Here is a 25351-nt window from a genome sequence, read left to right as displayed (position 1 = left end):
GATGATGTTAGATTAGAATAGGTTAGGTCAGGTTGTTGAAGGTTGGGTTAGACTAGGCATGGTATGGTTAGGATATTTATGGCTAGGTAAAAGTATTGTAAGCAAATATGAAAGACTGTAATGACACACACAAGAAAAGGCCACAATTTGGGGAATAGTTGTGTGTATTGTGAAATGTGTGGCAATAAGAAGAGAGATAAAGAAAAATATAATATAATGAAAAAAGCGCGTGATCTGGTTGCAGGTTCTCCTATATCTTATCACTTCATTTCCCACACGCGTTGCATCATCGAACTTTTCAATGCATGAATTAGAATTCAATTTGTTTAATTGAGAATGCATAAGCTCACTTTTGAATCTAGAATGGGGAAGTAAATACATCCTAATATTTATATTTTCGAAAGCATAAACTGTTAATATAATGTTAATTATATTTCTTCGAAACCAATAAGGCTTCATGAACGAATTGGTAGAAAGAACCTCGTGTCTCTATTACCAAGTGACCATGAGCGGCATCCATTACGCTATCTTTTAATGTTTGGTACTGACCATTAATGGTTCAACCATGAATTGTCTCGCCGCAGCTCAAACTTAACATTAGGCTAACCGGTTGCAGTGCAACCAGTGTTGAGAAGTACGTAGCAGAAAGGGCAGTAAAAGTGTACTAATTTTCACTAGTCGATAGTGTTTTGCATGCATGAAATAATTGATGTAAGCCCAATGCTGAATAATGATCTTCACAATCGTTATTCAGCATCAGAGTGGACTGAAAAGTCCTAATAATGCCTGTTTTTTATTCACTTAACGATTTTTTTATTCGATAAACGTTCCTGATAAATCTTGAAAAGTTTACTGGTCACTTATAAACTTGCAAAGTAGTCTCTCAACAGTTTTTATGAGTTATATGTAACGTTTACCAAGTGTATGAGAATACTACTAGTTACGCGTTGTGATTCTCAGAGAATATAAGCTCTCAATTTTAGACTCCTCACGTTTTAAGGCATATTTTTACACTTTTCTCTTCTCTTTTTACGATAAAGCTTTAAAATCATACATATTTTCTGCAAAGAAATATTTTAAAGTGCATATCTTCTCCTACAGCTGGCGACAGCAGCAGCATCCACATGAGCAATGTGACTGGCAAGCACAGCAAGTAAGATGATATGCTGTAGCTTTATTGTAGCACAATTGTAGCAGTTTCAGAATTTATTAGGCCATGGGCCTGTCGCCGATTCATAAAATCGCAGAACAATTAACATATTGTTACGGTCTCTAACCCGCAGCTCAGTGCTTCAATTATTTTGCTTTGCTTAACCGCCCGGTCTCCCCACCGATATAGACCAGAAACTAGCGCACAGAGCTGGGATCGAACCCGCACCTATCTTCTTTAATTCTGGTACACTGGACTGTAACCATTGGGCCACCCTGTGGAAAATAAATATAATAAATGGCGCCGAAATAAAATATATTAAAAAAATACATTTAGTTTATGGGTGTTTGATTATGAATCAAGTGTAAAGGGTAACAAGCATAGGTTGCTATGCTGAGAAACGTCATATCTCGGTTTGACGCTTTCGTTTCAGTAAAATTGTCATGTTTGTAAGATCAATTTTATCCGCAATTACAACTTTATCGTAGTTCAAAATCCTTCGAGTTGACCATCTTTACCTTGGCTCTCTACCTGTGGTGAAAAAACGGACGGTGAATGTCATTTGAAAAGCTCAGTCCGCCGTGCTGTTCATATGACACGGATTGGACAATTCAAATTATAATAAAAATTGAAAATGACTATAAAAATTCATGAAAATTTTTGAGAGTAGCAATAGTGTTACAGAATGTCTTGCCGTTGAAGCTCTGACTTTTGCAAACTACCTCTTGTCTTTGCAACTCTTGGCTGCTGGAAACTCAGCTCTACTATTTCATGAGTAATTTGGTCTAAAAATCTTTCAATCGCGAGAAAAACAAGTCGGATTGCAATTTTTCATTAACCCTGATAAGGAAGAATTTAACTCAAAGAATACTCATTCTTGAAGATATTATAGCGCATGTCGCACCGTGACAAATTTGCTTGCTTTCCCCACTCAGAAATTTACTCAAGATTTTAGAAATTGTTCAGAAATTTATTCTGAACGCAGACAGAAATTCTGATAAAATTTAATGCACAGGATGGACGAAGGTGACGACGATGGACTAGAAGTGTTTCCCGACATGGCGGAGTTCATTGGTGACGATGACAGCTCGGCCGTCATATCTCCCTACGACATCATCACCCGCACCCTACATCAGGTGATATGCAGCTACATCACCCGCACCCTACATCAGGTGATATGCAGCTGAGCCGCGAACCCAGCAGAAATAGCCGAATTATTGACGTGCGACTCAGCAAAAGTGTCGACGCAGGTTGCATCCCAGCACAAACACCTCCCATTAGAAAACGGGAAAACCGTTAAGCCATCTGGTCTCTTACCATCCCCTCTGTCCACTCCAACGGGTTCAATTTGTTTTTAATCTGAACCTTGTTTCATGATTGTAGCGCTAATAGAACTCGAGATATGATCTTTCAGAGTTGACAAGAATCGAGCAGCTTTCACCAAAAGTGCACCCAAACGGCACATCTCTTGAGGTACGTAATGTAAGTTTATTGTGCAAGCTACGTATTTTTGTGAAACTTACCTGATTACCTGCTTCAGCTTTTTGGCACTAATTCGGTGAAATAAAAAATTAAAAAAGTCCCATTGGAAAATTTTTTTCATTCAACACCAAAATTGCTCAGTGAAATTTACTCACCTCTTTCCTTATTTCAGATTTTTTGGCTTTTTCAAAGGACTATAACTCGGATGCGATTGCGATTGTGGAAATTTGTACAAATAAAAATTAGTAGAGAATTAAATTCCCGTTTCACGGGCCCCAAGCTCACTGCTCGGGGCCTTCTCTTGCCTCCGTTATTTTGTGACAGATATTTGCAAAGTTAACTCATATGGGATAAAGTTAATACATTTTTATGTTATATTGTCATGAATATGGTTGTTTGAGGCCGGAGTTCGCCTTTCCAACACGTTTATAGAGTGTTGGAAATGCGAACTCCGGCCTCAGACATCCATAAGGCAATTAGAGAACATCATTGTTTTCATGTGTTGTGTGATAAACATAGGTTCCTGGTGTTAGGTTCAAGCAAGGAACAAGTTCATTTCGCGTCCACATATGTGATGATGGTTAAATTAGGTTAGGTTAGGTAAGGCTAGGTTAGGTTTAGTTAGGTAAGGTTAGGTAAGGTTAGGTTAAGTTAAGTTAGGCTACGTAAGGTCAGTTCAGGTTAGGTTAGGACAGGTTGGGTAAGGTTAGGATATGTTATGCTGGGTTCAGTTTGGTTAGGTTTTGCCTAGGTAAAAGTAATGTAAGATTGTCTTAAAAACTGTAATAGCACACAGGAAAAGGCCACAATTGAGGGATTGCAGTGTGAAGTAGGAAATGTGTGGCAATAAGAAGAGAGATAAAAAAATGTAGATATATAATAAAAAAATCGCGTGGTCTGGTTACCGAACAACTGGCACGGAAAGTGGTGACATATTCCAACCTGGATTGTGTTCATAATTTTTCAGATAAGGGAATCACGGGTCGACTCTGTAAATATTTTAGTTTGTAGGCTGGAGTATTGCTGTTCACAGAAAGACAACAGTAAGGCCACAGAAAATGACTAATTTTACCCCACAGCACTATTGGGCGCATGCCGAAGGCCAATTTGCCCAATTTCACACTTTAGTTCACAGTCATGTATGTGGGTAAGCACGCGGGTGGGTTAAGCGCCCTAAAAAGTCAAGTGCCTAAAGTCATAGCGTCGTATGCTCAAAGCCATCACTTAAGCATGCTCAATTTATCTACACTTCCAATTGGGGCAGGACTCAGCGCATATAAAACCAACATAGCAGGTTTGCATCAGAACAGGACATGCCGGCCTCATACATGTGATGTTGGCTGCGCACCCTAAACCGACAGCGCCGGGAGCGACCATTTTCTGCAGGCATGCAGCTCACACACGTCTCCCTAAACGCGACATGTTGGCTCTACGCAACTTTCCTCCTGAGCCTTTCTGCCTTTCTTAGCAAAGACTGACTTTAGAATCTAATCAAGTGTAACTGGTAACAACTTCTAAACATTGGCTGTGATGATTTCACCTTTGACTGGTAGGACTGCAGGACTGTCACGGCAGACAACTCTCCCTTTCTGAGCTGCAGCAGGAGATCCGAGGGCTGCAGAAGTAACACGTCCCTGCGCTGCTTCGTCAGCAGGACGTCTTCCCCTCCACAGGATATGAGCTCCTTTTCTAGAGCAAGCCTGTCTGCCTGGACCTTCTCTCGGTGCTCGCGATATCTGTTTAGGAATTTAAATTCAGTTAGTTAATTTTAATCCTGCAGCTATTCAGCATTGAGCTATTCACTTTCATCGAATCTACCAATTGACGACTGGGATTTACAGCTATCAGATATCCGGTTGTATGCAGTGTAGGATAATGATAAGTCTGCTATGTCTGGAGTGACCATATTAGAAGTTTTTCGCACTCATAGCAGAGGAATACATCAAAATACTGTCAGTAAACGTTGAATCTGATCGACAAGTGTTGAATACAAATTTACCATCATTCATCATTGGCACCATCGATCTGAATGATGCTATGGAGATCACAATAAAACCACCCCGGCCAATAAGCTGTTATCTCATAGACTTCATGAAATAAGTGTTTACCCGCGTTTATACCATTCATATAAACTTTATTCATATTATTTTTGATAATTTCTATCACAAGTGGCGGAAGTTCCTGTTGATTACTTATATGATTACCTATTCTACATATGATTTACTTTCATTTTATGTCAGTTCTGGATCTTTGAAGAAGAATTTTTTTTACACACAGCTAGATGAAGGCTGCTTTAAAACGTAAACAATTCAAACAAAGTCTGATGGACATAAAGTTATTTCGAGAAGATACAATTTTTGTGGTGAGAAATTTCAGGAAAGTGTTTTGAAATAATAATGCCAGTCAGATTTCCTAACACGTCTTGCATTTAGTTCCTGGACGAAAAAACTAGGAAAATTACTGGAATTATTTATTATTAATCCAGGCTAGCTAGGGCTGACCCTACATTTGAGCACACCAGGTTTTCGAAATCGAAATCTGAATTGCACTCACCTGTCCTCCAAGGAACTTGACATGATGATTGGATTAAGAAATTTATTTTGATTACAACCTCAAGCCCTGTAAAATAAATTCATAAGCATCGACTTCGATATGAATGCCGTTTGTAATGAAGAGATAAGAAACACAAATAATTTGAGGCAAGGTCGAATTTTTATCCGGAATATCTTTGCATTTTTGTAACGCCCACCATCAATCAATCATTTAAATCAATACTCAAAAATGGTCAATTAAATATTACTTGGAAAGTATAATTGTGGCAACGATAACTGAGAACTTAAATAATAATGAAATATTCTTCCACTGTTGCAGTCTTATAGTGAATTTTAAACTCAAGCAGCCAAGTGAACTACGACTCGATTTTGTTATAATTAACATATGTTTGTCATAATTAACATGTTATACAATTATATTTATAATTAAAGTCGGGAATTTTATAAAAATTGCAGAGCAAGAATTCATATGGCTCTTGATAACGACGTCCGTGCATCGGTTACCGATGCCAAAGAAGTTCTAATTCAAATTAAGGGAAAATTTTCGATAAAAACTTCAATGTTGAATCATTAATTCTTCAGCGCATCTATCGTATGAGAGAAGAACATCATAGAGCTTTATTTTTTATCACAAAAACGCATTTATACCACCAGCTTCTCACAAGCAAGAAGTTCTTAGTAGATTTATTAGAGTACCATAATTTATTTTGCCAAAACTAATTAAAAATCGAGGATATTAATACATTCGATTTGATTTGCCCAACTTTTATCTCCATTAGTATGAAAAGAATGTAAGGACCCAGTGAAAATATACAGACGCGGCAGCTCCTGATTTGGATTACCAGAACTGGGGCGACTCTAAATTTTCTTAGGGGATATTTTTCAAATAGACAAAAACTCGGTAAAATAAACAAGATTTTGTCCGCATATTGATGCGATTTCTTACGCTTGTGTCAATCATCCTGACCAAGATCGGCCAGGCAAACGATCGTATCACTGCTACTACCACTCGCTGCTCGTACTGTGGCAAAGAAAGTGTGTCACTATATGTACAATGCGATCCATTCGTTTCTCTTAGAGAAAAAGAAGAATCATCCTTGAATATTATTAATTTAATATTATATTATAATATTAATATTATGATATTAATTCATACTACTCTTCAACTAGAAGAATGTACTATTGGTACTCCCGAGGAGATTGCTTATCACCAGCGATCGTCCCACTCTAAACTACAGCTCATTGCACAAAACAGCCCACACATACTAAAAAACGAACTGAGTTGAACGAACACATACTAAAAACGAACTGAGTCAAAAACGAAAAACATGTTGTCCAAAAAGTTAAATTCTCACAAATAGCACGAGAAGAGAGCGTACGTAGCATTGATATGCTTATTAACGTGGCAAAATGGGTTAGGGTTAGGATGATATACAGAAGTGAAAAATGTGCATGCATGAGATCGAGATTATGATCAATTTACGCAGCGTGACAGGTAACAGGGATAGGAATGAACACGTACAGGCCTGATTCATTTCGTTTAGGACTTGGTTTGGAATCCATTCAAATAAATTGCTGCAGTGACTTAATCATTAACAATGATAGCTAATTTCATGTCAGCAATTGACGGGTTTGGATTACGTCTAATAGCTACTGGTCGGAAGTTACTATTTAATATTTTAGTGCGAAATATGAAAGATTGATAGTCTTGTGTTATCCTGATCATGTGATAAATTTTCTGCGGTATTTGAAATCACTCATTCAAATTAAAAATTCATCTGTGGTTGTAATCCGACGACAAAATTTACGCTACATGATCAAAGGCTTCACATCAAGGACAGACAGTGAAATAATCACATAACCGCGTAGATATGGTTCACAACTTGGCTGTTCAACTGAAAAATAACAGTATCATCTGTACAAATCGAATTAATGATAAACTGATACGTAATTTTTCAGGTCACGATAGGACGAGCGCGTCATCTGCTGCAACCGTTGCGATCAGTAAAGAACAACTGTCGCTCTGTTCCGAGCCTCGGTGAGAACTGGGGCATCAGGCACACAAGTTATGTTGTGATACTCTTTGGTACCAGAGATGTAACTAACTGATCTTGGAAGTTCTTCCACGAAACTATATACTCTTTGATACCTGATATGTAACTAACTGATCTTGAAAGTTCTTCCACGAAGCTATATACTCTTTGATACCTGAGATGTAACTAACTGATCTTGATGAAACTAACTGATCTTGAAAGTTCTTCCACGAAGCTATAAACTCTATGGTACCGGTACCTGAGATGTAATTAACTGATCTTGAATTAATTAACTGGTCTTGAAAGTTCTTCCACGTTGGTATAATCTTTGGTAATAAGGGCGTAATTAACCGATCTTGACGCTCTTTCATGGTCCAATTAATCTCGAAAAAAGATTGTCTGTCATTGCATGGTCCGTGTAGGACGTTATGCTTTCAGGGTCTTCTTGCATTATTAAAAGAACCGGAACATATTTTATTTATCAGAAATTTATTTACTCTGCATCTGACCATTACCGTATGAATTAATCATCAAATACAATGCTAAAATATGAATTTTAAAGAAAATGTTCCTATTAATTGAACAATAATTTCAAGGCTCATTTTAAATACTAATTCATTAGTATCGAAAGGATTTATTCACATCACCAACATGAATTAGAATATTGATAAATTATCATTTAGCACTAGGTGAATGAGTATGGTAAATCTGAAAAAGTTTATCGTTCACTTTGAAAATTTACCGTTAAAATTAACAGTTTCCAACGTAATTTTCAAGTCTGAATAATCAAACTAATTTTCTTTCTCAGCGGGAGTGAAATTCATGAAATTTTTGTTGATCCGGAAATAAAGGCGCAATTGATACTCAAATTAGTGCTGGTGTAGGTCGAAGGCCAGCCGTTATTCATGGGCTTTCAACGATTCAATGAATCATTCTCTTAATTGAATATCCATAAGTCATCATTCTCTCATAATTCTTATTCTAGCCACAAATTTGCTTATTCAAAAGTAGCATCATTGCTGTCAATAGTAAAACAAACTCAAGTCAACTGACTATAAAATTTGAAAAGTTTACTCAGAGCTAACTTAAAACCCGCATCCAACTCTTCAAAATTACGTTATATTTTCTTTATGTATCCATAGAGCATTCTTTTTAGCTCTGATTAAAGCCAAGTAACTCAATGAATATGGATCTTTACATTAAATCATCTGAGCTATTTTCATGCTTTCATTTGGTAATCTTCGCCACATTCATCTATCAGTTCACTATAGTATGTCTTATCGTTTACACTTTTCATCATCATTATTGCTTTGAAAATAGTTTCGATGGTAACCCCCTTCCGTTACTAAAAAAAACTTTAATCCAATGCCATCAGCGACTTTTTACAATCATTTAAATCAATTTTGTTGGAAGCAGCGAGATATTCAAGAAGAGGTTTGCGCCTTGTAGATGGACATTCCTCCATGCACTATATTTTCTCATCACTCCTTATCATCACTCTTTATTATCGCTCTGCTTCTCCTATCTGCTCAATTCGACGAATAACATATTTGCTGAACATTTGATATTGTAATCTTTTCTGTCGAACATTTAGAGTCAAGACATCGTTCAGAAAAATTCGTTGTACTCGGTGTCTAGAAACTAATCTAAGTTAACGGTTCGAAAGTTAATCCTTTTTGTAATAAAAACAATATTCATTTGTTGATTTGCATCTGGTCATTGTTTGTACGCATTTCAACAAGAAAATTCTTCCATCTAATGCTAAGTAGTTTTATATATGTATAAATGTGTATACACACACAGCTATAGAGTCACTTCCACATCAAAAAAGATGTTATAAGATGGTTGTTGAGAACACTCATTCTACGCAATATTGGTTCATAAATTAACCGCAGAAATTTAATGTGATGTCAGTTTTGGACCCACCTTCTGCAACTGTGAATGAGTACACTCAAAGGAATGAGAGGGACTGTCCGAATAGAGATGCATTTTTTACATTCGTGTTACCACATCGTGACCAATTTGAAGGGCGAGTCAGTGATAAAAGGGCGAACCCGGGCGACGTCTGCTCTCTGATTTTCATACTGATTAGGAGTTAGTACTATTCTCATGGCAACACAAAATCCCAGAAAATGGTTGTAACGAGCATCAGGAAAAACATTTTTAAATACATACACTCCTGCATAAATAAGAAAGACACCGTATTCAACTGCTTTCCAATAGGACAAAGTTTTCATTCCTCCCACCATTTTCCTAGAAAATTCTGATGGGAGACAAGATGCGAAGCTTTCAATCCTATTGTCAAACTCACTACTCGTCCAACTTGACCTTCTCAATACAAGTTTATTCATTAATAAAAGATCTTTAAATTATAATTATAATCATTTAATAACAATAGGAAGAATTAAATTGTTAGTTATATTATTATTGTAAACCGTAATAGTAGACATATCCCTTATTTAGTGCCGAGGGTGGACTATTACCATCCAAAACAGGCGCTGTGAGCAACGGTTCCCTATAAAATTTTTCTTAGTTTAAACTTGATATTAATAAATATTCGAGCCGAATTGCTGATTCTTGAGTGCATATAATACTGAGGACCAAGATTTAGATAAATATTTTTGGCGGTCAGATTTTCAGATATAAGATGAGTTGGCAACAATATCCCTGATGCCGTCGTGCTTGCGCGATAGGTAAAGATATAACGTGAAGATAGTATGTATTTATTTGATATTTTTTATATTTTTATATTTTTGCAACGAAAGCGCAGATGTTGTCATCAACAAGGAGATTAAAAGGCCAATCGTTGTTATCTAGTGACCGGTTATTATGATCGTTATCTTCAAGCAGTCGATGCAGTCAGAGTAAATACATTGCTGGAGTTTATCTACACTGAAGAAAATGAATAGGTTATTGTGTATACATAACGACACACTTTCCACGTAGGAATTACACGGCCTTTTCACGGAAAAACTAGGGAGAATGATCCACACAAGGCAAAAATGTTCATCGTTATTCAGAAGCATGAGCGTTAGGCAACGGTTGGTCACCCAACGCATAGGGGTAAGCACAAATTTCAATAATGATTAAGTATGAAAAATAAAGTCTTTTAAAAATCAAGAGTAATTATTTTAAATTTAATTCAGTATGACATTCAGTTCGTTTAAAGTCTTTCAATAATGGCAATGGGATAAAAATTGGCACGGGGATAAATAAATGAATAGACCGTAGTCTGGATAAAGTTTTAGAAATATTTTTGCAGCAATCGTGTTGTTGCCTACGGCACCTTTCCTAATTATGTATTTTCCTCTTTAAATATCCATCTTTGATTGTTTTCTAGAATCGATTGGCCTGAAGCTTTATAATATTAATTTCATTTATATGATAGATTGAATTTAATGATTGCATCGCCCGTCGTGCAAATAATCATTTGAGTGCAAATGCATAGAATAAATTATTAATTGGATCGCTAGCTGGGGGAATCAAGGAGACGGAAGACCAACAAATGAATTTTGTTTTTATTACAAAATGGTTAACTTTGGAACTATTAGCGTAGATTAGTTTCTATAGACTCCGAGTATAATGAATTATTTCTGAACGACTATAAATGTTCGACAGAAAAGAATACAATACCCTATGTTCAGCACATATGTTATTCATCGAATTGAGCAGATAAGAGAAGCACATCGATGATAAAGAGTGATGATAAGGTGTGATTAGAAAAAAATAGGGCATGGAGAGATATCCACGCGCTAGGCACAAACCTCTATTTGAATATCCTAATGTTTCCAACAAAATTGATTTAAATGATTGTAAGAAATTACATGATGGCTTAACAATAAAGTTTTATTAGTAACGGAAACTGGTTACCATCGAAACTCTTTTCAAAGCTCTAATAATGATGAAAAGTGTGAACGATTAGACATACAATAGTGAACTGATAGATGAATGGGGCGGAGATTACAAATGAAAACACGAAAATATATCAGATAATTGAATGCAAAGATTCTGATTCATCGAGTTAGTTGGCTTTGATCAGAGTCAAAAAGAATGCTCTATAGATATTTAAAGAAAATATAACGTTATTTTGAGGAGTTGGAGACGGGTTTTAAGCTCTGCGTAAAAATTTCAAATTTTATAGTCAGTTGACTTAATTTTGTTTTATTATTGATAGGAATCTCTTTCGAAAAGACAAATTAGTGTCTGGTATAAAAATTATGAGAGAATGATGAATTACGGAAATTAAATGAAAGGAAGTATTCAGTGAATCATTGGAAGCCCATAAATAACGGTTGGCCTTCGACCGTACAACAGTATCAATTCAGAATCAATAGCGCCATTATTTCCAGTTCAACAAAAGTTTCTTGAATTTCACTTCCGCTAAGAAAAAAATTTTTTTTTATTATTCGAGAATTTAAATTTACTTAGGAAACTGTTAATTTTAACAGTAAAGTTAAAAATTGATGATAATTTTTTGCCGATTTACCACACCCATTCACCTAGTGCTACATGATAATATATAAATATTCTAATTCATGTTGGTGACGGGAATAAATCCTTTCGATACTATTGAATTAGTCTTTACATTTATCTTTGAAATTATTGATAAATTAATTTGAACATTTTCTTTTAAATTCGTATTTTATCATTGTATGTGACGATTAATTCATATGGTAATGGTCAGATGCAGGGTAAATGAATTTTTGCAATGTATTTCGCCTTATTAATGCAACACGACGCTGAAAACAAAACATCCTACACGGACAATATAATAACAAGCAATGCGTTTTCGAGATTTTTTACGTCATAAAAAAGCGTCAAGATTGGTTAATTCAGCCTCACGACCCAAAGAGTATAACAACAAGGAGGAACGTCAAGATTGGCTGATTACGCCTTAGGTATAAAAGATTATACCAAGGTGTGAGAACTTTCAAGTTCAGTTAGTTACATCTCAGGTACCAAAGAGAATAGCTTCTTGGAAGAACTTTCATGATCAGTTAGTTACATTTCAGTTTCCAATGAGTACAGCTTCATGGAAGACCTTTCAAGACCAGTTAGTTACATCTCAGGTACCAAAGAGCATAGCTTCGTGGAAGACTTCTCAAGATCAGTTAGTAAAATCTCAGGTACGAAAGGGTATAGCTTCGCGGAAGACCTTTCATGATCAGCTAGTTACATCTCAGGTACCAAAGAGTATAGCTTCGTGGAACACCTTTCGAGATCCGTTATTAATATCTCAGGTACCAAAGAGTTAGCTTCGTGGAAGGCCTTTCAAGATCTGTTGGTTACATCTCAGGTACCAAAGCTTATAGCTCCGTGGAAGACCTTTCGAGATCAGTTAGTTGCATCTCAGGTGCCAAAGAATATAGCTTCGTGGCAGACCTTCCAAGATTTGTTAGTTACATCTCCGGTACCAAAGAGTACAGCATCGTGGAAGAACTTTCAAGGTCAGTTAGTTACATCTCAGGTACCCAAGAGTATAGCTTCGTGGAAGACCTTCCAAGATCTGTTAGTTACATCTCAGGTACCAAAGAGTACGGCTTCGTGGAAGAACTTCCAAATTCAGTTAGTTACATCTCAGGTATCAAAGAGTACAGCTTCGTGGAAGACCTTTCATAATCAGTTAGTAACATCTTAGGTCCCAAAATGGGTAACTTCGTGCAACAACATTCAAGATCAGTTAGTAACGTCTCACGTACCAAAGATTAGAGCTTCGTGGAAGAACTTCTACGATCAGTTAGTTACGTTTCAGGTACCATTGAGTACAGCTTCGTAGAAGATCTTCCAACATCAGTTAGTTACATCTCAGGTATCAAAGAGTATCGCAAGATAAATTGTGTGCCTGATGCCCCAGTTCTCATCGAGGCTCAGTCCACAACGACAGTTGTCCTTTGCAGATGGCAACGGTTGCAGCAGATGACGCGTCCGTCCTATCCTGACCTGAAGAAATTACGTTCAGATTATCATTAATTCGATTAGCACAGATGGTTCTGTTATTTTTAGTTTAACAACCAAGTTAGCAAACAATTCTACACTTTTCTGCGAAAATTTTACTAGTTGTCATTGTTGGGAAGCATGTGATCATGCAGCGTGAATTTTGCGGCAGAGTTGTATTTTTAATATGAATGATTGATTTTAAGTGCCACAGAAAATTTCTCGCATGATCAGGATAACACAAGACCATCAATCTTTCTAAACCTTAATTATGAATATAATTATATAACATTTTAATATTATAACAAAAATATGTTAACATATGCTAATTATAACAAACCCGTGTTGTTAGTTCACTTGGCTGCTTGAATTTCGAATTCGCTAGGAGACTGAAATTAATAGCGGAAGAATATTTCATAATTATTCAAGTTCTGAGCTATCGTTGCACAATTTTGTTTTGCAAGTAATATTTAATTGACAATTTTTAATTTTTGATTTAATTTCACATAAATCTAGATTTATTGTGTTGTGCCTCAACATTTTGTCTGTGTTGTAAAGCGAAGTTATTCCCACTGGTGGGCGTGACGAAAATGCGAAGGTATCCCGGATAAAAATTTAACTTTGCCACAAATTATTTGTGTTTCTTATCCCTACATTAGAAACGGTACTCAGATAAAAGTCGATACTTATGTATTTATTTTGCAGGGCTTGAGGTTGCAATTAAAACACATTTTTTAATCCCATCATCATGGAAAGTTCCTTAGAGGACAGGTGAGTGCAATTCAGATTTCGTAGCACCGGTATGCGCAAATGTAGGGTCAGCCCTAGCTAGCCTGGGTTATTAATAAAAAATGTTTAGCTATTTTCCTAGTTCTAAACATCCAGAAACTAAATGCTAGAAATGTCAGGAAGTATGCCGGGCATCATTTTTTCAACACGCTTTCCTGAAATTTCTCATTACAAAAATTGTACCTTCGTAATTGGACACGTTTAAAAGCAGTTGACAACTATATTTAAAAAATATTTTCTTGAATGATCCAGAACTTACCTAAAATGTAAGTAAATCATATATAGTATAGGTAATCACATACGCAATCAGCGGGAACTTCCGCCACTTGTGACAGAAATTATCAAAAATAATAAAGTTTAACGGTCTCTGAGAGAACAGGCTGAACAACTTATTGGTCGCGATGAAATCTTTTGTCTAATTAAACGAGAGAGATCTTCTGGCGCACATTTCTATTGTAATCTACACAGCATCATAATTCGGATCCATGGTGCCAATGATGAATGATGGTAATTTGTATTCAACAATTGTTGATCAGATTCAACGTTTACTGGCATTATTTTGATTTATTCCGCTACAAAGGGGGGGAAGAGGAACTTCTAATATGGTCACTCCAGACATAGCAAACTTATCCTACACAGCACACATCCGGTTTTCTAATATAAATCCCGATCGTTAATAGGTAGAGTCGATGAAAGAGGTTAGCTTAATGCTGAATAGCTGCAGGATTAAAATAAACTAAATGAATTTAAATTCCTAAACAGATATCGCGAGCACCGAGAGAAGGTCCAGGCAGACAGGCTTGCTCTAGAGAAGGAGCTCATATCCTGTGGAGGGGAAGACGTCCTGCTGACGAAGCAGCGCAGGGACGTGTTGCTCCTGCAGCCCTCGGATCTCCTGCTGCAGCTCAGAAAGGGAGAGTTGTCTGCCGTGACAGTCCTGCAGTCCTACCAGTCCAAGGTGAAATCATGACAGCCAATGTTTAGAAATTGTTACCAGCAACGCTTAATTGGATTCTATATTCAGTCTTTCTTAAGAAAGGCTCAGTAGGAAAGTTGGTATGGGGCCAACATGTAACGTTTGGGAGACTGTGTCAACTGCATGCAACTCTTACAGAAAATGGGTCACTTCCGGCGCTGTCGGTTTAGGGTGCGCAGCAAACATCACTGGTATGAGGCCGGCATGTCCTGTTCTAATGCGCACCAGCTATGTTGCTTTTTTCTGCACTGAGTCCTGCTCCAATTGGAAGCGCAGCCAAATTGAGCATGCTTAAGCGGTTGCTTTGGGCATACGGCGCCATGAGTTCAATTACTTGACTTCTTATGATGCATAGCCCGAAAGTGTGCTTTCCCATGAAAGTTAATGTGAACTAATGGCAAAGCGGCCTTCAGCATGCGCCCAATAGAGGTTTTGTGTTGCATTAGTCATTTTCCGTGGCTTTACTGTCGTCTTTCTATGGACAGCTCTACTCCAGTCTACAAATTAAAATATCTAGAAAATCGACCCGTGATTCACATACCTGAAAAAATATGAACACAATCCATGTCACCACTTTCCGTGCCAGTTGTTCGGTAAATATTGCTTCCAAATATATTGACTTAGCTGGCAACCTCTCTCTTCTTGGAAACATAGTGATAATAATGTCTGAGAATCAAAAATTATGATATAAAGGCGAAAGAGGTATTTTTTAGTGATTCTTTCTGTGCAGGCTCTTGACTTGGCAAGAAGCTTCAACTGCATAACAGAGTTCATCCCTGACGCAAAGGTAGGAAAAAATCCAATGTAATAAACCCCTACATGTAGGGCATTTGTTAGGCACTATTCAGTATTCATGAGTATAATTTTGAGGGGTATTCATAGCTCAAAATCTTTTAATTCCTCTTAAGATTTCTGTTGGTTTTCCTTCTCCTATACAACTCGGAATCTCATGTTGTAAAAGTTACAGGGGGGATGTTGGAGTAAAAGTTTCCAAGTGCTCAATTGTAAACAAAATCAATCAGATTGGCGCTACTTGGCTACACCGGTTGATAATTCCTATCGTGCAAGAGGCTACGAATAAAGGATGCTGCTGCCCACACCTGCAGACCTCTGTTGGTGACTATAAAGGATCCTGCTAAGGTTTGGTGCGTGCTGAAGGCAGCGAGAAAGCTTGTAATATCCGCTGATCACAAGTCAGTTTTTGTAAAGAAAGATTCCACCTCTTAAGAGAGAGAGGATTTTCGCAGGAAATGGCAAGAGAGAATCAGGCGGAAAAGCACGGAAAATCAGGTCAATCACTTCCAAGCTGCCAAGACAACACCGGCTGCTCACGGTCAATCAGAGGAGCTGGAGGACAAGTAATTACTAGTAATGATGTCCGTAGATCAAGGCCTGTAAATAATGTAGGAAGTAACAGCATACATCAAATTGAAAGTGCACAAAAAGTTTTAAAAATTCTTTACACGAACTGGGATTCCGTTTTTAACAGAAAAGTGAACTGTTAACTGTGATCGCAAACGAGTGTATAGACATTATTTGTATTACAGAAACACATCATAAGAATCACGGCGGGGGGAATTGTACCTGTTGAATTTCAGTTGCCAGGTTTTGATTTTTTTTATAACTTAAATGAAGGGCAATGTAGTAGAGGTGTAGCTCTGTGGGTTAAAACCTGTTATGGGGCCCAGCAAGTTGAACCATCTGCAGAGCATCAATCAGCTAGAGAATCAGTGCGGTCAGAACTTTCTCTAAAAGGCAAGGATAGCCTTCTCATAGGGGTCCTTTATAGATCACCTTACAGTTCCTCTGATAACGATAAAGTACTAAACAGCCTTTTACCGAGCGTGACTTTCAGCAGGTAGCATTCGTTGATCGTTGGAAACTTTAACAATCCAGAAATAGATTGGGCCGATGAATCCTCTCCAAGAGATGGGAATCACCCAGCATCCCTGTTCATGGAGTCTGTACGAGACTCATTTTTAATCCAGAACATCACCAAGCCAACTCATTTTAGGGGTAAACATACACCAAATATTCTAGATCTAATGTTTACTAGTGAAGAAGCAATGTTAGATGAGTTTCGCCACGAGGCTCTGTTGGGCAAAAGCCACCATCAATCATTGTTTTTCAGTGTTAAGTGCCATGCAGAAAAGACGCCTCGGAGGCATGAACGTTCGAACTTTGCGAAAAGCGACTATGATGAACTCCGCGAAGCAGTGAATGCGGCGAATATTTCTTACTATATTATGGACATGCATTGGGGGAGTCACTGTTTTTTAGCTCGAAATCAAGCTAAAAATGTCTGTCGCAGTGAAAAACTTCGAAAAAAATATTACTAAAATTGCAAAAAATAATCCGAAAGCCTTCTTTTTGTACGCTAGTTCGAAGTGTAAGAAAAACGACGGTTTGAAATTAGACCAAAGAAAGATTTCCTCCTATGAGGGCAGGGCTAACGTTCTTAATCAGTTCTTCAGCAGTGTGTTCACAGATGAGGATTTGAACAGTATTCCAGATATTGAGGAACGCCCAATCGGCTCGAGGTAAAGAGGTTTTGAAATACACGAAGAAGAGGTTCGCAAGCGCCTGGGCGCTCTAAATCCCGACATGTCATGTGACTTCCATCCCAGATTGCTCAAAGAATTAGCAACCGTTCTGGCCGGCCCATTGACAGTATTCTTTCAAAAAACCTTTAAGGAAGGAACTTTGCCGTCCGATTGGAAAGATGTTCAAGTAACACCATTGTTTAATAAAGGTGACAATAGTTGCCCCGGTAACTATCGCCCTGTCAGTCTGACAAGTGTTGTTTGTAAGGTAATGGAATCTGTTGTGAGGGATAGGGCTAGCGATCACTTGACTGTTCACCATCTCCAATCAGACTGTCAGCATGGCTTTATTGCCGTTAGATCCTGCACCACTAACCAACTGTCTACGTTGAACGATTAGATTCGCCTACTGGACGAAAGGGTACCTCGATTTTGCCAAAGCATTTGACAGTGTTCCGCAAGCGCGGCTGTTGCGTAAAGTGAAGTCTTTTGGAATTGAGGGAAACGTATTCCAATGGATAAGAGATTTTGTAGAAGGTAGACGCCAACGTGTCAGTATTAACGGAACTGTGTCAGACTGGGCATCAGTGCGCAGTGGCGTGCCACAAGGAAGTAGTGTCCAGCGTCTGCTGCCAGAAGTAGTGTCTAGCGTGTGCTCATGTATGCCGATGACACAAAAGTTTACAATACAGTGGAGGATGCGTCAAAAAAGTTAAGAGATCGTAAGTTCATCAGCCAATCATTGACGGCCTTTCGAGAAAAATCCACCAATCATAGACAAGAAAATAGAGCTCAAGTACTTACGTTCACTTAAAGAGTTTTGAAAGTTTGGCCCTTTGACAGTTTAGTTAACTGGGCTGATAAGTGGCAGCTGCGGTGTAATACTGACAAGTGTAAAGTACTTCACCTCGGGAAGAACAATGAACAGCAAGATTACAGTATAAGAAGACATGGTTGCAACGAGAGAGTAATGAATGAAAAGGTTATATAAAATTATCTCGGAGTTTATTTCGACAAGGATCTGAAATTTCTAAGCATGTTGAAACGCAATCTTATAAATCCAACAAACTTCTTGGACTGATCAGACACTCTTACGAGTTCCTAGATGCATAAGCATATGTTCAGTCTTAAAATGCCTAGCAAATTACGGACCAGGCAATAAGTCCAGACGAAGCTATGCAGGAGCATATGTTCAGTCTTAAAATGCCTAGCAAATTACGTAGCAGGCAATAAGTCCAGCAGCTATCTCAATCAATCGTCAGTTATGGAAAGATCGGGTTCCAAAGGCCGGATCCCTTGTGAATCAAGTCACGAAAAGTTCAAGAATCGGCAACAGGCCATGGGCCTATGTCTTCAACGCCGACACTTCTATTCTATTCAAAAGCGGTGAAGCAGTTGTTTATTGCTGTCGTGCGCCCGAATCTAGAGTTTGGAAACGTTGTGTGGTCACCGAGACTTGAAAAAGACAAAAATTTAATAGAGAATGTTTCAAGACGTGCAACATGGATAATTCCAGGCTTGAAGAGAAAGTTCTATGAAGAAAGATTAAAGATTATGAAGCTTCCAAACCTCTGTTATCGAAGTCGGCGTGGGACCTCCTTGAAGTATACAAGTACATTCATGGTTTATACAAGGTCCCAGGAGGATTACTAGAATTTGAAACAAGAACCAACACTAGGGGCCACAGCTATAAACTAAAACTTGCGCTGCAACTTCTCCACGCGACAACATTTCTTCTCGCTTCGAATCACCGACAAGTGGAACAGCCTCCCCGTTTACAACGTTGACGCTCCAAGTATGATCGCGTTCAAGAACAGACTAGATAAAGCTATAGCTATGGAAAATATATATTCAGACTTGAAATGCCTAGCACCATATCTAATTCGGTGGAAGTCTAATAGCTATTTCAAACTATGGTCAGTCATGAAAAGATCCGGTCCAAGTACACGATTTTAAATCTTCTGTGAAAAAGTTACGAAGAGTCAAAGAATCGGCGACAGGCTACATCAGGCCTACTCTACAGCGCCGACGTCACTATGTTATGTGTTAAGTTTACTTACTCGGCGTTAACCCATCGAGATTTCCAAATCACGAGCTAATTTACTCCGTCAACAGTGTTGAGCCAATCTATTAATCTCTGTTTTGTGTTCTCAATAGAATATGCAGGATTTATTTCCGGAGATATAGATGAGATTCGAATCAAGTTACTGCTTTCATTCCTTATACCAACGAGATTTCCAGCACTTGAGCCATCGTCAACATGACAGGCTTGGTCCCAGGCTTTGGATTTATTCGCGTATCAGGAAGAGAGAAGTAAATTGTCAACTCTGTCCACACCAACTTGTTGGAGCTGTAGCAGTAGCTGGGAAATTTGTTCGGGACTTCCAAGAGTTATGATAGTGTTTAATTGTCCTTCCACAATTCATATTCAAGGTCAGATAGGGGTTATTAACCTACACTAGTTGCAGACATGAGCTGATAGTGTTTAATTATCCCCAACATGTCATAGGCATGGGCCGAGGCTCTAGACAAGCTGGCCCAAGATGAGAGACGTGCCCTGCACGGGCTTCCCGTCAGCGTCAAAGACTGCATCATGGTCAAGGGTTTGGACTGCACGCTGGGGCTGCTCAAGAAGGTGGGGCAGCCCGCCCCTGTGGACGCAGATGTCGTCACGGTCCTCAAGGAGCTGGGGGCCGTGCCCTTCGTGAAGACCAACGCGTCGCAGCTTTGTATCAGGTGACCCAGGGTTTCGTTTACATATTCCATGCGGTTCTTAACAATTCACAATAGCAAATGAGTAATCTGACATTTAATCTTAAATGGTCAATTTGTGAATCCTGTTTTTTATTAAATCATCGGGAATATCATTTCCCTTCTCAGGAAGAATGCCGCATTGAAAGTTGTACAAAAATATTACGTATAATTATAACAACATGAATCCTATTGAAACAAATTTTTGGTGTTGTCTGGGATGGTGTCAAAATTAATTAAACATTCAAAATAATTTTTTGTGAAGATGGTCACATTCACAATTGGATTGATTCCAGTTAATTGTGGTTGAAATCAGGTTCATCATTCAGACTCAGGTTCAGGAAAAAACACATAAAAACTTTAAAACAGAGATCTGGAAAAATTCCACTAGCTCCACTTCCAGTATTGTAAGGAAAACCACTCATTTCGAAAATGTCAGTAACGAGTCGTCAAGGTTTTCAATTCTCCCACTCCCTCAAGTGAAGCAAGTGCAACATACCGTGTGAAGATATATTTATTTTTGGAATTCACGACTAGAATTATCTACTTCCTAGCATTGGCTGCTCGAACCCTCTGTGGGGCGCTGCACGACATCCGCTCAACGCAGCGAGGACCCCCGGCGGCTCCTCTGGTGAGGTGGTCGACTAGATCGCTCATGGATGATTCGGCCTTGATAATTACGAGGATTTAATTAATAAAACCATAATAATAATAGCGATTGATAAATCGCTGTATAATAAATTTTATAGCGATTGAAGAGCTAAGATATTTCTTTGCATGGAGATTGAAATATTATGATGCCACTGAATTGCTCACTGTGGGATGATGAGCTGATTTCCCAAAGATAATGGTGATTAGGTAAAATGATTTGGCATCAGTTGTTAATTTGACGTATATAATATTAGGTTGTTATTCCAACGTATGTAATCAGGCATAGAAAGAGAGAACGCTTCATATTCCGTCATGCGTCGAGTAAAAATGTTGAAGGCTTCCTCGTATTTTATAAGGCGGTGAAGGGGTTCTCATCAGCGGCGGAGGTTCGGTGTTGGGGATCGGAACAGACCTCGGTGGGAGCATCCGCCTGCCCGCCAGCTGGTGTGGAGTGGTGGGCATCAAACCCACCGCTAAGAGGATGTCTAGGAGGGGACTCGTTGGGGCCCTCAGGCCTATTGGCAGTAAGTTATCATTTTAGGAACTATGCAATTACATGCAATAACACAGTATCAATCGGCGACTGGCCAACCCGGCCTATTCTTCAGCGCCGATGTTTCTATGCTATGCTATGGAGTCATGAACTTCCGCTAACTATAATAGTGGTACTCAATCGACCTTCGTTATATAAGAGCATTTTACCTAATGAATATCGGTTTTAAATAACCATAAAACGTCATCAAATGCAATAAAACAGTTGCATTTAATAATAAAATTAATGAAAATTTAGCTTTCTTATACTACCAAATTCCATATAATTTGCTGCCATCAAATGAGATAATGAGTTTAGTTAGTATTTTAGTAAGTATTTGGTTTAGTGTTTAGTAAGTATTTAGTTTTTGGGTGAGACTGGAAGTTGATCTGATCTGATGCTCATGAATCTTATCCTTAAAGCTAGATTAATAATCCAACCCGTTGTTATAGTCTAAGACGAAAAATTATATTAGTAAACCAGTTTATAAATCGCTTTGAAGAATTCTAACTCGACAATTATTGTTCAGTATTTGGAACCTGGGGCTTAATGGGCAAAGACGGGGCTTTTGTGGCCGAGGCGACCAAGGCGATTTTCTCCGCGGCCGACTTCCATGCCTGCGATCCGGAGGTGCCGCCTCTGTCCTGGAACGACAGCGTCTACCTGTCCAAGATGGCCCTCCGTGTCGGATGGTTCGACTCGATATCCCTCTTCCCCAGCACTCCGGGGGTGAAGCGCGCTGTGGCGCAAGCCGTGGCGGCCTTCGAGGTTAGTGAAGCGCGCTGTGGCGCAGGCCGTTGCGTCCTTATATGATAGTGAAGCGCGCTATGGCGCAGGCCGTGGCGTCCTTATACGATAGTGAAGCGCGCTATGGCGCAGGCCGTGGTGGCCTTCAAGGTTAGTAAAGCGCGCTGTGGCGCAGGCCGCGGCGTCCTTATACGATAGTGAAGCGCGCTATTGCGCAGGCCGTGGTGGCCTTCGAGGTTAGTGAAGCGCGCTGTTGCGGTTTCCGAGGTTGGTGACGCGCTGTGGCGCAGGCCATGGCGACCTTCAAGGATAGTGAAGCTGGCTGTGGCGCAGGGCGTGGCGGTAACATGTAAGCATTGAGATAACTAATTGATGGCTTTTTATGGTTCTTGCAGGCCCTAGGCCACGAAGTGGTCGCGTTTCCTGAGCAAAATTGGATTGAAGGCCTCGATATTTGCGTTCAGTTACTCTTTGCCGATCAAGGAAAGTTTGTGGATCTTCTGCTGGATGGCGAAACTGTAGACGAAGAACTTTTGTGGTACAAATCGTTTGCTGCGGTGCCACCCGACCAAACTGAAGATCGTTGTCCCGAACTCCAACGACAGTTTGGAAGCGTAGCTGTGCAGCACAGCTTTTGTAAGTACTGTTTTTAAATTCTAATTCGCGCTTGAAATGCATATTAGTGCCTTTGTTGGGTGAAGTGGAAAATTTTGTTCTTTGGCGCATTATCTCATCCATAAAAAAATGCCCTATTGTGCTCATGTCTGTCTGTCCGTCCATCCATCCGTCTGTCCGTGACTTCACGTTTTTGTCGATTTTGAGAAAATGCACTTTCTGTCACTCACTGCAGTAAGTACTGAGTTATATATATTTTTTTAATATCTGACTGTTTCAGGCACATTATCTAGCTGCACAGATTTGTGGAAGAAGATGATAGAGAGAAGCGTGTTTGTCAACACATTTTACCAGAACTGGAAGTCAAATGGGCTGGACCTGCTATTATGTCCCGTCTATCCATCTCCTGCACCCAAGACTGAGCAAGTCGGAATGATTAATTGTAAGTAAAGTGACTATTTAAAAAAAGTCTTTCCAATATCCATCAACACACCTCCAACGATGCCATAATTTGTGATCATAACAATCATATTCACAGTGCATTTTGACAATTTGCCCATAGAGCACATAAAGAGAATAAAAATAATGATATGTCTTCATCGGATATTTATTCATACTATTTTTGCCTATTCTACATAGTCTCTATGATGCTGACCGCGATTTTTAACGTCATGGACTACCCCGCTGCTGCCGTGCCTGTCACTCGGCAAACCCAAGAAGAAGAGCTAAACATTGCCAACTATTCCTGCACCGACAAAATCCATGATCTAATTAAACAAGTTGGTATTATGTGGCATTTCATCTAGAGTGATGTGCATCATTTAAACAGTGCGGAATTGAATCATCGTATTCATCAGCTGAAGTGATATAGTTGTCACATTCTTTCAAATTTCTTAAACGTGGGAGATTTCAGAAAATTTTTGTAATTTACCGTATAGATTTGCTCTTTTGATCTTACCTAACAAACTTGATTGTGTAAGAGTTGAGGCAGTTGAAATATCTTTTACCTGGATGAGGAGTTCTATGCCTAGATATTGAAATAATTTTATGTGGCCTAATTTAACAATTTGTAGGTAAAATTGCGGAAACACAAATTTAGAGAGCACCTCATTCAAACAGGACCCTTGGTCCATAGAAGTTGTGGTTAATGCAATAATCTGTTGAAGAACTAAATTAACGAATTTTTTTCTTTTGGTTCATGAACGGTATGCATATAAAAAACTATCAGCGCAGCAAGTGCTAGCAATCCTTTTTGAACACGCCAATGCTTTAAAGAAAATGTTATTTTTACGACATATCCACTTGTAGTTGCAAAACTCACTGCCACGTAATTTCGTCTTTAAGTCCATCGGTGACTTTCAAACGGTTTCTGCCGAGCTTTCGAACAAAAATGGTACGTCTGAATTTTAGATCTAGAGAGAAACGCTTTTAGGTGGATTTTGCTTCAAAGTTTAGTGGTTTTCTTGGATGTCGATTTATCCACGGCGTAGGCGCCGTCAGTAACAGCGTTCAAATTGGTTAGATGTGTCTTTGAGTCTGATGAAGAAGGGGAAACCGGCAAAAACGTGCGAGAGAGAAGAATAATTAAAGACAGACAAAAGAGGACACTTCTCAGAACTGAGGAATATACCTTCAGATCATATTATGAAGGCTATTTCAAGCTGGTATTATTACATTCAAATTTACTATTTTCCCGCTACAGAACGGACGTGACGCCGTGGGCCTGCCTCTCGGCGTTCAACTCGTGGCGCTGCCATACGGCGAAGAACTGCTGTGCCGGGCTATAGCCGAGCTGTCCAACTCCCTCAAATATAAATACTGAGCTGCAGCTTTGATGGAGCTGCTGTGCCGGGCTATAGCCGAGCTGTCCAACTCCCTCAAATATAAATATTGAACTACCGCGCTGCAGGAGCTGCTGTGCCGGGCTATAGCCGAGCTGTCCAACTCCCTCAAATATAAATACTGAGCTGCAGCTTTGCAGGACCTGCAGTACCGGGCCCTTGCCAAGCTGTCCAATTCCCTCAACTGCAAATACTGAGAGCTGCTGTACTGGGCCCTAGCCGAGCTGTCCAACTCCCTCAAATATAAATACTGAGCTGCAGCTTTGCAGGACCTGCTGTGCCGGGCCCTAGCCGAGCTGTCAAATTCCCTCAACTGCATATACTGAATTACCGCGCTGCAGGAGCTGCTGTGCCGTGCCCTAGCCGAGCTGTCCAACTCTCTCAACTACAAATACGGAACTACTATACTCCAGGACCTGCAATGCTGGGACCTAGCCGAGCTGTACAACTGTAGTAACTGGAATTTACAACTCGCACTATCATTTCCTTTGAACGGAATAATTATTTTTATTCATTTCCATAGCTCGTTGAACACCATTTGCTGTAGCTTCATATAACCTTATTAGCAAAATTCAACTATTTACATCAATGTTCTCTATTATTATTCAATTGTGAAATATTAAATCAAAAATAGTATTACTGTCATAATATCAGTTCTATGCTATGTCATGTCTTTATTATAACGACCATCACCCACGCAGGTGTTGGTCGGTGGCATTATTCTTCAATTCATCAATAAATTTATTGAATCTTCA

At 39.0% G+C, this 25351-nt stretch overlaps 2 protein-coding genes across 2 annotated transcripts in view; one reads left to right on the top strand and one right to left on the bottom strand.

The window, feature by feature from the left end:
• Window positions 1–5267, bottom strand: part of LOC108667164 (vitamin D3 hydroxylase-associated protein) — an 8877-nt gene extending 3610 nt beyond the window's left edge. Inside the window, exons 1-2 of the mRNA XM_018154153.1 lie at window positions 5186–5267; window positions 4173–4368 (exon numbers count right to left, since the gene is read on the bottom strand). Of these exons, the coding sequence (XP_018009642.1) occupies window positions 4173–4368; window positions 5186–5208 (219 nt within the window). The 5' untranslated portion in view covers window positions 5209–5267. The remainder of the gene's footprint in view (window positions 1–4172; window positions 4369–5185) is intronic.
• Window positions 5268–13790: 8523 nt separating this feature from the next.
• Window positions 13791–25351, top strand: LOC108667167 (fatty-acid amide hydrolase 1). Its single transcript, XM_018154155.2, has 11 exons — window positions 13791–13922; window positions 14703–14898; window positions 15647–15703; window positions 19969–20195; window positions 20765–20841; window positions 21218–21385; window positions 21923–22161; window positions 22536–22776; window positions 23036–23197; window positions 23395–23534; window positions 24458–25351. The coding sequence occupies exons 1-11, from the start codon at window positions 13900–13902 to the stop codon at window positions 24575–24577; spliced, it is 1650 nt and encodes a 549-aa protein (XP_018009644.1). The 5' UTR covers window positions 13791–13899; the 3' UTR covers window positions 24578–25351.

Source organism: Hyalella azteca, unplaced genomic scaffold (assembly GCF_000764305.2).
Source record: "Hyalella azteca isolate HAZT.00-mixed unplaced genomic scaffold, Hazt_2.0.2 contig8068, whole genome shotgun sequence".
In the NCBI taxonomy this organism is placed as follows: Eukaryota; Metazoa; Arthropoda; class Malacostraca; order Amphipoda; family Hyalellidae; genus Hyalella; species Hyalella azteca.
This window is presented reverse-complemented; position numbering and strand designations above follow the sequence as displayed.